At 42.3% G+C, this 13,160-nt stretch overlaps 1 protein-coding gene across 1 annotated transcript in view; it reads left to right on the top strand.

The window, feature by feature from the left end:
* The window catches only part of PTPRR (protein tyrosine phosphatase receptor type R), a 273,565-nt gene that overhangs the window by 247,569 nt on the left and 12,836 nt on the right, over nt 1-13,160 (top strand). Inside the window, exon 13 of the mRNA XM_040233466.1 lies at nt 2,597-2,710. Coding sequence (XP_040089400.1) covers nt 2,597-2,710 — 114 coding nt within the window. The remainder of the gene's footprint in view (nt 1-2,596; nt 2,711-13,160) is intronic.

Here is a 13,160-nt window from a genome sequence, read left to right as displayed (position 1 = left end):
ACAAGTTCTTAGCTTTCTATAATCCTTTATAGACCCCACTGTACCTTCCCAGCCTTCTTTCCCACTATTCCTCTAATGTGACTCTCTCTTTCTAACCAAACTAGTCTACTCATTGTCACACATCTTATTTTCTGTTCTGCTGCAAATTTTTCCCTATACCAGCCTCACCTATGGAACATTCTCTGACATTGATGATTACCAAAATGCGTGCCATTCACAAGGTACAGTTCAAGTACTATCTCTTTATTGACACAAAGTCTCTATAGATACTTACGCTAAAAGGGACACATTCCTCCTCTGAATTCCTCTGTACTCATATTCAACAGGAAACAAGTGCCAAGTCTGAGAAATAAGTGCTGTTTGAGTGCTGCTGCTGTTGTTGTTCAGTCGCTAAGTTGGTCCAACCTTTTGTGACCCCATGGACTGTAGCCCACCAGGCTCCTCTGTAATGAGATTTCCCAGGCAAGAACACTGGCGTGGGTTGCCATTTCCTTCTCCAGGCCATCTCCCCAACCCAGAAATCAAAGCCACACCTCCTGCATTGGCAGGAGGATTCTTTATCACTGAGTCATCAGGGAAGCCCATATTTGAGAGCTGAGAGGGGAGCTATACTCAAACTATGAGATTTGAAGAAAGTCTCTAAAAGTTGGAATACTGTTGAACAGGATCTTGAAAAAAGGACCAATGTTTGTGGTTTTAAAAGGTGGTAGGGTGGGCATTTCTGACTGGAGAAATATCATTAACTCAAAAAGGAAGATTCAAAAAGAAAAGGTTGTTTTGCAAAGATTCAAGCGAAAACAATGCCACAAAGGGTACAAAGTCAACAACAGAAAGACAAAAAGCTTGAAAGTTCGTCCAGTCATATTACATAAGGCATGAATACCATGGAAGCATGCTTAGACACTGTACTGTGACCATCTGCAGTTTTTGCTGGTGCTCGTGTATGTTCAGTCACGTCCAACTCATGGTGACCCTTTGGGGTATAGCCCACCAGACTCCACTGTCCATGGAATTTTCCAGGCAAGAATACTGGAGTGGATTGCCCTTTCCTGCTCCAGAGGCTCTTCCTGACCCAGGGGTCGAAACTGTGTCTCCTGTATCACCTGCACTGGCAGGTGGATTCTTTACCACCAAGCCACCTGGGAAGCCCCTACGGTTTTTGAGTATTGAGTCATATGATCAGGTTCCTATTTCAGAAAGATGAACCTAGCAACTGTGTATATCATGAATTAGCCCAGGAAGAGTCTTGAGACTTGGAAACCAAGATGAGATCATCGTTAATCATGAAGTAAGATTTCAAAAACGTGAGCACAGTTTATAGAAAGAAAAGCATGGATCCCAAAAGCTCAGTGGAGGTGGAAAACATAAGAATTGGTAACAGACTGGATGTGGGAAGTGAGAGAGGGGGAGATGTTGAAGATGGCTCCAAGATTTCTAGGCTGGAAAACTTGTGGCTGCTTGGTAATGCCATTGAGGAAAAAGATAATTAATTCTGTTTTAGATACATTGAATTTAGAGACACTGAACTGCAGCAAGTGTAAAATAGCAACAGCAGAAGTGCCAGCTAGGAGGTGGAATGCTAATCTAGAGTTTAGGAGGAACTTGGGGAACTTAAGTGTAGATTTGGGAGAAATTTACATAAAGATGGTTAAAATTGCTGAAAGAGGGAAAGAGACAGACAGAGAAAGTTTGTGAAGTTGATAACTTGCCATCTAAAGAGATTCACGAGTAAACCTTCCATGACAGGTAATATTTCTGTTCAGCTGTTACCTTGATTTAAAAAAAAAAAAAAGACTTGGAAACATGTGCCTTTAGCCACATCCTCTCTCCTAACCTGAACTGAATCTTCAGCTATTCACTAACATCTTTCACATCAGTATGTGTATGTGCTAGTCGCTCAGTCTTTTCCAACTCTTTGCGACCCGATGGACTATAGCTCACCAGCCTCCTCTGTGGAATTCGCCAGGCAAGAATACTGGAGTGGGTTGCCATTCTCTTCTCCAGGGGATCTTCCTGACCCAGGGGTCGAACCCGGGTCTCCTGCATTGCAGGGGGATTCTTCACCATCTGAGGCACCAGGGAAGCCCCAGCCACATTATTATATCCAGGACCAAAGCCCCCACTCTCTTCCCCAAATCAGACCTCATTCCAGAACTCCCACTGCATCTCAATGACACTGCCATTCTTCCAGTCCTCCAGGCGAGTCACCTTTGACTTTTTGCTTTTCTCACTGTTCAGCTCCACTCCTCCATGCTCACTTTTGTGATGTATGTAGGTCTTTCCCCTCCTTGCTACTGCCCATACCTTACTAAATTTCAGGCCCTAGTTCTTCTTTGTAGAACAACTGGTACCTTTTTCACTATTCTTTCCACCCACCACCTCCCTCCATCCTATTCATCCTCCTTCTTAGACCTAAAAGGAAGAATGCTTTTGCAGCTCATAGCAGAGGGCCAGGTTTGTACACTCAGTACACGAGAGCTGCTGCTATTATCATAATTATTATTATTGATCCTAATGGTTGTTTTCAATGTTAAAGGGATATATTTAATCTCTTCTATTTTCCCTGCACCTTTAATTCACTGTCTGTTCTTTTCAGTGCAGGGATAGGCAGGACGGGCTGTTTTATTGCTACATCCATTGGCTGTCGACAGTTGAGAGAAGAAGGAGTTGTGGACGCGCTGAGCATCGTCTGCCAGCTTCGCGTGGACAGGTGAGTGTTGGCAGGATGTAACGAGACGCTTCAGAGCAGCAGCAGCATCACAATCGGATTTAATCACACTCCTAACTCTATAAAGATTTGTGTAAAATGCTTAAGAATGTACATTATATTAAAAAGTCATCAAAGAAAGTGTTATTTGCAACACTGACCCTCAGGAACCTAAAACCAAGAGCTTGTGCTTAACCCTCCTTGTCCTTATGCAGGTTGTTTATAGTGGTAGCGCTTAGACTTCCACCTCTGTTCCTTCACAGGGACTTTGCATTTTCATTTGAATTCACTGAGTCCTTCACTTTAGGATCTTGCTCCTTTAGAATGAGGCATATGCCATACTACCAAGAGTCATCTTTTTTCTCCACTGATCCTTTTCTAATTGTGAAAAATGCACGTGACAAAATTTACCATCTTAACCATTTTCAATAGTACAGTTCCGAGTGTTAAGTATATTCATATTGTTGTGCAACCAATCTCTAAAGTCTTTTCATCTTGCAAAGCTCTGTACCCATTTTCTTGGCAACCACCATTCACCTTCTGACTCTTTGAATTTGACTCTCTAGGGGCCTCATATAAGTGGAATCATATGGTATTTGTGTGTTTGTTACTGGCTTATTTCACTTAGCATGATATCTCCAAGATTCATCCATATTGTAGCATGTGTCATAATTTCCTTCCTTTTTAAGGCTGAATAATATTCCATTGTATGTATATACCGTATTTTCTCTATCCAGCTGTCTGTTCATGGGCTCTTAACTTGCTGCCACCTTTTGGCTGCTGTGACTAATGCTGCAAGTGCACAAATAGCTACTTGAGATTCTTTAGGGTCTATACTCAGAAGTGACAAGGCTAGAGCAGACGGTAATATTTTTAATTTTCCAAGGAATGCCACACTGGTTTCCATAGAAGCTGTACCATTTACATTCCCGTCAACAGCATACAGGGATTCCAACTTTGTTGTTTCGTAGTAGTAGTCATCCTCCTAATGGGTGTGTGGTGAAAGTCATTTTCAGGTACAGATGGTTTGATAACCTTTGTGATGGTCTCTGTTTCTGCACTGAAAACAGAACAAACAAGCAATTTCTTTTCTTGCTCGCTCCAAAACTAAAGCTGGGAAAATGAGCAGTTGAGTGAATGACAGGCGAGTGACAGAGAAAGTGAACAGATGCTCACTGAACACAGGCACAGAGGAAGGTGCTTGCAATCACGTGAGCAGAGGACCTGCCTGTTCTAGAGTCCACTGTGCTGTTGTGGGAGAAGAGTTGTCTCGAAAGCTCAGCTGTGGGTTCTCTTCATTCATACGGCAAGTGTGTAGCAACCACCTTCTAACTGCAAGGCATTGTTCTGGATGCTGCAAGTACTGAAACAACGTGAGTGAGGCTCTGCTCTCCTAGAGTTTACACGCTAACAGTGAGAGAGAAGAGATAATAAACAGCAAGGAAATAAACAGGATAATTTCAGACAGATAAATGCTGTGAGGTAATAAAACACGAGAGTCACAGAAGCTGAGCCTCCTAGAATTTAGCCCTATGACCTAGAGTTTCCTAAAAGTGAGACCACAAAAGTCACATTTTAAGAGTCACACAATAAATATTTATTGAGCTGCTACTCTGTACGAGGTCCTGCAATTTCAATACAGACAAAAGAATTATTCTGAAAATTCAATGAGAAAATAGATATAAAGGCACATAGGAAGCCTTCCAATAAATGTTCACTTTGTTACTGTCATCTTCATTATTACTAAAATCATCAACAAAGCCTCTCCGATCTCTAAAAATTAAACACTCAAATTCCCTTTCGGGATGAGGTTTTCCCTCCTCATCGCTATCCTTCTTTCTTTCCTATTAAATAATCATTTCTCCATCTTTGTAAGTGTTATCTTCCCTCTATTTTTCTCTTAACTCTGACTGGCTTGTTAGAGGCTGTTACCCATGGTGATTACAATTATGGACTCTGTAAACAGACTGCCTGGTTTTGCATCCTGGCTCCTACCATTGCCTGGTTGTGTGCCCTTGGGCAAGTTACAGGACTTCTCCTTGCCTTGATTTTTTCATCTGGAAAAATGGAAGTAATAATAATATCTAATTCTTATGTTTTTATAAGGATTAAAAGGTAATCTGTAAAGTGGCTGGCACATAAGCATGTAACCAAGGTTAGCCACAGTTATTATCAATAGATACAGCGAGAACCTGGGCATGCATATGTAAAATGGAAATAATAATATATACCTCACAGGGTTGTGGTAAGAGTAAGATGAGATTACACCTGTGATGTACTGAGGAGAACACTTGGTCTAGGTTTCTTTCTTTTTTGAATTCTTACTGAATTTATTATAATATTGTTTCTGTTGTTTACGTTCTGGTTTTTTGGCTGTGAGGCATGTGGGATCTTAACTCCCTGACCAGGGATTGAACCCACATACTCTGCATTGGAAGTCTTAACCAGCAGACCACCAGGGAAGTCCCCTAGTCAGGTTTCTTACCCTCTCTCTACCCTCTTCCCCACTTCTGCCTTTCCATGCATGCTAAGTTGCTTCAGTCGTGTCTTTCAGTCAAAGAGTCATGACTCTTTGTGACCCCATGGACTGTAGCCCGCCAGGCTCCTCTGTCCATGGGATTCAGGCAAGAATACTGGATTGAGTCGCCATACCCTGCTCCAGGAGATCTTTCCAACAGAGAGATAGAACCCGAGTCTCTCCTGTCTCCTGCATTATAAGGCAGGTTCTTTACCACTAGCGCCACCTAGGAATCCTCACATGTAACAGCTGCCAAAAATGTTGTGCGTGAGATCAGCTCCAATTCTCTGTCCCCTCCTCTTACATTTACTGTCTCAGTTTCCTGAAAGCGCCTTGTTTCTATCCACTACTACGCAGCCCAGCTGGAATAGGATTCATCTGCTTCACTTCAGACTCTGGGACCTACCTTCACCAAGAAGAGAGACCCTACCTTAGAGAGTGAGGGACAGCACCCACTTCTGGGACCTACCTTCACCGAGAAGAGAGACCCTACCTTAGAGAGTGAGGGACAGCACCCACTCAGCCTGGAGCTGCTCTTGCAGTGACTGTAATCTCTTCTGCTTTGTGCTTCTGTAAACAAGGCTCCTTCATGGGATCCACAGATCCCTGGGGACTCCAGTTCACATCGGTGCACTTGATCTGACTCTATTTGAAACAACACCTTGAATAAAGGGAGCTTGGTTTGTTCATTGTTTAGGCTCTTGTGCCTCTTAGATCTTGTCTATTCACCCACCCCTATATCCCTCCTCCCCTACCTGCTTCTGTAGCCTGACATCCACCTTGGTTTCTACTTCCCAATCACTTTACTCTGTCAAGTCTGCCAAATTGTCCTCTAACTTTGAACAAAATCACAAATACATTTTTTAAACCATATCACAATGCCTCCTCTCATCGACTCCTTCCTTCCTAAAGCAAATAGGCAGAAAATTTAGCCTTGGCCTCCCATAAATACCAAGGTCTTCCCACAAGGCTTGTCATTTTGTTCCAGGTAGGAGTTTCAAAACATTCCACTTCTCTGCTGATCTAAACTCTATAGGTTCCCTACCCCCTGGATTTGAATTACTGCCAATACATGTCTCGAAATCATACTAACTGATTTATTCATCAAGATCCCTCCTACATAAATCGTAAGCAGCTGCTTCTGTTGTCTGTGAAGCATATCATCTCCTTGAAATTTTCCTTGGAAAGTCTTTTCTTTGCCTTCCTTCCTTCTTAGGATTAACATTGGTTGGTTCAGTCACTCAGTCATGTCCAACTCTTTGCGACCCCGTGAACGTCAGGCCTCCCTGTCCATCACCAACTCCCAGAGCTTGCTCAAACTCATGTCCATTGAGTCAGCAATGCCATCCAACCATCTCATCCTCTGTCGTTCCCTTTGCTTTCTGCCTTCCATCTTTCCTAGCATCAAGGTCTTTTCCAGTAAGTCACTTCTTCACATGAGGTGGCCAAAGTATTTGAGCTTGAGCTTCAGCAAGTCCTTCCAATCAATATTCAGGACTGATTTCCTTCAGGATTGACTGGTTGGATCTCCTTGCAGTCCAAGGGACTCTCAAGAGTCTTCTCCAAAACCAAGCATCAGTTGTTTGTCACTCAGCTTTGTTTATAGTCCAACTCTCACATCCATACACGACTACTGGGAAAACCATAACTTTGACTAGATGGACCTTTGTTGGAAAAGTAATGTCTCTGCTTTTTAATATGCTATCTAGGTTTTTCAAAGCTTTTCTTCCAAGGAGTAAACATCTTTTAATTTCATGGCTGCAGTCACCATCTGCAGTGATTTTGGAGCCCAAGAAAATGAAGTCTGTCACTGTTTCCATTGTTTTCCCATCTATTTGCCATGAAGTGATGGGACTAGATGTCATGATCTTACTTTTTTTAATGTTGAGTTTGGGGTTTGTTTGTTTTTTTGTCTTTTGTGACTGGTTTATTTCACTTACCATGATCTTTTCAAGATTTACCCATGTTGTAGCATATATCAATACTTCATTTCTTTTTATTGCTAAATAGTATTCCATTGCATAGATATACAATATTTTATTTTTCTACTGTGAATAAGGCTACTATAAACATTTGCATATACTTTTTTATGTGGCATACTTTTTTTTTAATGGTTCTTTTTTTAAATGTTGGGTTTTAAGCCAACTTTTTCACTCTCCTCTTTCACTTTCATCAAGAGGCTCTTTAGTTCCTCTTCACTTTCTGCCATAAGGGTGGTATCATCTCCATATCTGAGGTTATTGATATTTCTCCCAGCAATCTTGATTCCAGCTTGTGCTTCATCCAGCCCAGCATTTCCCATGATGTAGTCTACATATAAGTCAAATAAGCAGGGTGACAATATACAGCTTTGACAATATACCTCCTTTCCCAATTTGGAACCAGTCTGTTGTTCCATGTCTGGTTCTAACTGTTGCTTCTTGACCTACATACAGATTTCTCAGCAGGCAGATAAGGTAGTCTGCTATTCCCGTCTCTTGAATTTTCCACAGTTTGTTTGATCTGCAGAAGTAGATGTTTTTCTAGAATTTTCTTGCTTTTTCTATGATTCAGTGGATGTTGGCATTTGATCTCTGGTTCCTCTGTCTTTTCTAAATCCAGCTTGAACATCTGGAAGTTCACAGTTCATGTACTATTGAAGCCTGGCTTGGAAACTTTTGAGCATTACTTTGCTAGCATGTGAGATGAGTGCAATTGTGTGGTAGTTTGAACATTCTTTGGATTAACATAGATTTTCTTGTTTCTTCCTTCTCTTGTGAACTTCCTTTGTTCAGTCGCTCCGCCGTGTCTGACTCTTTGCAACCCCATGGACTGCAGCACACCAGGCTTCCCTGTCCTGCACTGTCTCCTAGAACTTGCTCAAACTCATGTCAGTTGAGTCAGTGATGCCATCCAACCATCTCATCTTCTGTCGTTCACTTCTCCAACTGCCTTCAATCTTTTCCTGGCATCAAGGTCTTTTCAAGTGAGTCAGTTCTTCATATCAGGTAGCCAAAGTATTGGAGCTTCAGTTTCAGCATCAGTCCTTCCAATGAATATTCAGGACTGGTCTCCTTTAGAATGGACTGTTTGGATCTCCTTACAGTTCAAGGGACTCTCAAGAGTCTCCTCCAACAGCACAGTTCAAAAACATCAGTTTTTCAGTGCTCAGCCTTCTTTATGGTCCAACTCTCACATCCATACATGACTACTGGAAAAAAACATAGCTTTGACTAGACGGACCTTTGTTGGAAAATTAGTGTCTCTGCTTTTTAATATGCTGTCTATGTTTGTCATAGCTTTTTTTCCAAGGAGCAAACATCTTTTAATTTCATGGCTGCAGTCATCATCTGCAGTGATTTTGGAGCCCAAGAAAATGAAGTCTGTCACTGTTTCCATTTTTTTCCCATTTACCATGAAGTGATGGGACCAGACGTCATGATCTTACTTTTTTGAATGTTGAGTTTTAAGCCAGCTTTTTCACTCTCCTTTCACTTTCATCAGGACTTCCCTGGTAGCTCAAACAGTAAACCGTCTGCCTCCAATGCAGGAGACCAGGGTTCAATCCCTGAGTCGGGAGGATTCCCTGGAGAAGGAAATGGTAACCCACTCCAGTACTCTTGCCTGGAAAATCCCATGGACGGAGGATTCTGGTAGGCTACAATCCAAGGGGTCGCAAAGAGTCAGACATGACTGAGTGACTTCACTTTCACTTTCATCAAGAGGCTCTTTAGTTCCTCTTCACTTTCTGCCATAAGGGTAGTGTCATCTGCATATCTAAGGTTATTGATATTTCTCCCAGCAATCTTGATTCCAGCTTGTGCTTCATCCAGCCCAGCATTTCACATGATGTATCTGCATATAAGTTAAATAAGCAGGGTGACAATACTCCCTTGACATACTCCTTTCCCAATTTGGAACCAGTCTGTTCTTCCATGCTCAGTTCTAACTGTTGCTTCTTAACTTGCATACAGGTTTCTCAGGAGGCAGGTAAGGTAGTCAGATATTCCTATCTCTTGAAGAATTTTTTACAGTATGTTGTGATCCACACAATCAAAGGCTTTAGTTAAGTCAATGAAACAGAAGTGGATGTTTTCTGGAATTCTTTTGCTTTTCTATGTTCAAATGGGTGTTGGCAATTTGATCTCTGGTTCTCTGCGTTTTCTAAATCCAGCTTGAACATCTGGAAGTTCTCGGATTCACATATTGTTGAAGCCTAGCTTGGAGAATTTTGAGCATTACTTTGCTAGCATGTGAAAAATTTTAGCATTACTTTGCTAGCATGTGAGATGAGTACAATTTGCACTTTCTTAGTTGTTATAAAAAGCAAAACAGAAAACCTCACTCTTTTCTTTGACCTCATCCAACTTCTTCCAATACTTCTTGTGTCTTGCTTCATTATTTCATCCATTTATTGTCATATTTCATTTTCAAAATCCCGATTTGTAGGTGACTGCTGCTGTTGACCATGTTTTAACTTATGTCAGTAAATGGAAAACTGGCTTTAGAAAATCTGAATGTCTGCCCTCCTGCTTTTGCAGCTTATTGTTCTTCATCAGTTTTTCAAACCTGTCTGCAATCCTGGTCTCTGTGGTCATCCTTACCTTCAGTTTGGGGTGTGTCTTCAGACATTCCCAAATGTGCTATTAATTACAGAGATTTATTTAAGCGTGACCATTCCACCATAGTCATCAAAGTACATCTCATTTAACTCCAAAAATGAACACAAGAGTCAGAAAAGAGATATTCTTTAGCCTCATTTTTTAAAAATAAGTCTGATAACATTTAGCTAAGAAAATTGGCAAAGTAGACCTCTTTGGCATCTGGAACTTCTGATTTCTAACTCAAGGTATGACTCTTGATTAAAAGTAAATAAGTTTTTGGAATATGTTTATTGCAAAATTGCTAGACAAAAACATAGCTCTTTGAAAATTCTTTGTCAGTGAAAAATGCAGTGACACCACAATTTTTAAAACAATGGTTAACATGAAGGACAGCTGTTTCATGAATAGAGTGATATTGTCAGCAGTTGTCTTAAGAATATAATTTCAGGAACATAGCTATCGATGTTGCCTCATTCCAAAATATCTATCTATAGAGGGTGCCTAAAATATCTCTGTGTGGCAAATGTCTAAAACACTACTATTAGAGAGCCAATCTTTTTGTTTAAAGAGCTATTCTTTTAAAGTTTCTTGAGCCTAGAGTTGAGAGGTGAGAAGTGTGTATGTGTTAGTCACTCAGTCATGTCCACTCTCTGAGACCCCATGGACTATAGCCTACCAGCCTCCTCTGTCCATGGGATTCTCCACACAAGAATACTGAAGTGAGTAGCCATTCCCTTCTCCAAGGGATAATCCCAGTTCAAGGACTGAACCCGTGTCTCTTGCATTGCAAGCAGATTCTTTACCTTCTGAGCCACCAGGGAAACCCCTATATCTTCCTGGCTGCTGCTAAGTCACTTCAGTCGTGTCCGACTCTGTGCGACCCCAGAGACGGCAGCCCACCAGGCTCCCCCGTCCCTGGGATTCTCCAGGCAAGAACACTGGAGTGGGTTGCCATTAACACATTAAACAGGGTGACCTAGCCTTTTCCAGCTTAGGGTATGTTAGCTAGAGAGTGTAAGTCCACACATTAGGAAGGCATTCAGAGCTGAGGTTTTGATGAAGGGAATTGAAGAGAGGGCCCCAAAGAGGTTCTGCCATTGAGACTGCCAGACAGCTCTGTGCACTACAAAGGTGAGAGGCAGAAGACACCTCTGGCAAGAGCAGCTACCTGATTTGCAGGGACCAGTAAAAATGAAAATGTGGAGCCCTATTTGAAAAAATGATTAACTCTTTCAAGATGGTGACAGCAGAGCATGAAACCAATACAGGGTCTTCCCCAGCACAGGGAGAGAGGCTGATGTGACTGAGCATGTCAAACCGATGGAGCCGTCCCTGTCAAGGGATATTTCAGGGTGGGTGTTTGTAAGTGGGTGTGAATTCTGTGTGCTGTGGAACAGTCACCCAAGATCTCTGCTCCGAGCAGTCCCCCTGAGTCACACATGCGTTCATGTATTTGACAAAGGTTTACTGAACATTACTGCTGAACACGCTTCAGGTGCTTGGGGAGCATGCATGCATGCTGAGTCGCCTCGGTCGTGTCCAACCCTGTGACCCTGTGGACTGTAGCCTGCCAGGCTCCGCTTGCCTGTCCATGGGATTCTCCCAGCAAAAATACTGGAGTGGGTTGCCGTTTCCTTCTCCAGGGGATCTTCCCCACCCAGGGATCAAATCTGTATCTCTTACATCTCCTGCATTGGCAGGTGGATTCTTTACCACTAGCACCACCTGGGAAGCCCCCACTTTGGGTAGAACAAGATGGATTGCTTAACAGATTTTTCCAGACTATGTTTTTCAGGGCCTCTCTTTTTTTTAGGTAAAGGTTTTTAAAAACTATTTCTTTATTTTATTTTTGGCCGCACTTGGTCTTCACTGCTGCTCCAGGACTCTCTCTAGTTGTGGTGCTTGGGTTTCTCATTGCGGCAACTTCTCTTCTTGCAGAGCACGGGCGTGAGGTGTGCAGACTGCAGCAGCTGCAGCATACTGGCTCAGGAGTTGTGGTGCACAGGCTTCATTGCCCTGAGCCACGTGGAATCTTTCTGGACCAGGGATCGAACCATGTCCCCTGTGTTGGCAGGTGGATTCTTAACCACTGGACCAGCAGGGAAGTCCCTCAGGTCGCGTTTTAATGATTAGTTAAACTCTGAGAACCTGCTACATGTCAGATTAGCTACAGTACAGATTAGCCTATACTCAGGCAGAAAATAAATAAATAAATAAAAGTTTCTCAATTTTGAGGAAAAAATCTGTATGCTATGTTTCTTAGAACCCGTCTCCACCTGGATAGTCACAAAAAGTATTAAAGTATTGAAGGATACGAAGCATCCCCCAGCATGGTAATCCATTTCACTTACTTGAAGCGCTCTTTCACATTTATTTGACCACATAACACTTCCCAAGACTATCTAAATGAAAGGGAAAGAAATTATAAAATAATAAATATAAGCTGTTCTTTCCAAAGTTTAGTGCCAAAGAGAAAACTAGAGATGGCAGAGGAATGTGAGCCTGGGAGGAGACCATTAAAAAGGTGAAAGGAAAGGGCTGCTGCTGCTGCTGCTAAGTCACTTCAGTCGTGTCCGACTCTGTGCGACCCCATAGATGGCAGCCCACCAGGCTCCCCCGTCCCTGGGATTCTCCAGGCAAGAACACTGGAGGGGGTTGCCATTTCCCTCTCCAATGCATGAAAGTGGAAAGTGAAAGTGAAGTCTCTCAGTCGTGTCTGACTCTTTGCGACCCCATGGACTGCAGCCGACCAGGCTCCTCCGCCCATGGGATTTTCCAGGCAAGAGTGCTGGAGTGGGGTGCCATCGCCTTCTCTGAAGGAAAGGGCAGGACTGACTAATTGGAGCATCTAGCTTAGTATAAAAGGGCTATGAAAGATGGAGTCAATATATCATAAGGCTAATATTTTGAACTCTTGAGAGTTCAAGCTCCACCAGAATTTTCCTATCCTCTCATACCTTTTTTAACAACAGCCTCTATCCACTAGTGATCCAAAGCTGGACACTACATCTTCTTTATAGTTTATCCCCCACCAGTTTTACCTGCCTCCTCTGAGAAGCCCAAGGCCTGGCTAACAGCAAAGAAAAAAAGTGATTTGGATACTGGAAATGGGTTACATGACTGATAAATCAAGAGTCTGAGCATTGAGTAGGATCAAAAACCTGATCAAAAGAAAACAAAAAAGTAATGACAATGCTTGATCATTGTTATTCAACATAACATAAACAGGCAATTTGTACTCAGATCACAAGTCTGCATTTTAGCAGTACATTCAAATGGTCTGATTTAGAGATGCGTGTGTTATGCTGAATGGATGCTTCCAGTGTAACAACAGTGACAAAGCCATTTGGTG

Source organism: Oryx dammah, unplaced genomic scaffold (genome assembly GCF_014754425.2).
Source record: "Oryx dammah isolate SB20612 unplaced genomic scaffold, SCBI_Odam_1.1 HiC_scaffold_29, whole genome shotgun sequence".
Lineage (NCBI taxonomy): Eukaryota > Metazoa > Chordata > Mammalia > Artiodactyla > Bovidae > Oryx > Oryx dammah.
Note: the sequence above shows the minus strand (reverse complement) of the source record. Positions and strands in the feature narration are given on the sequence as shown.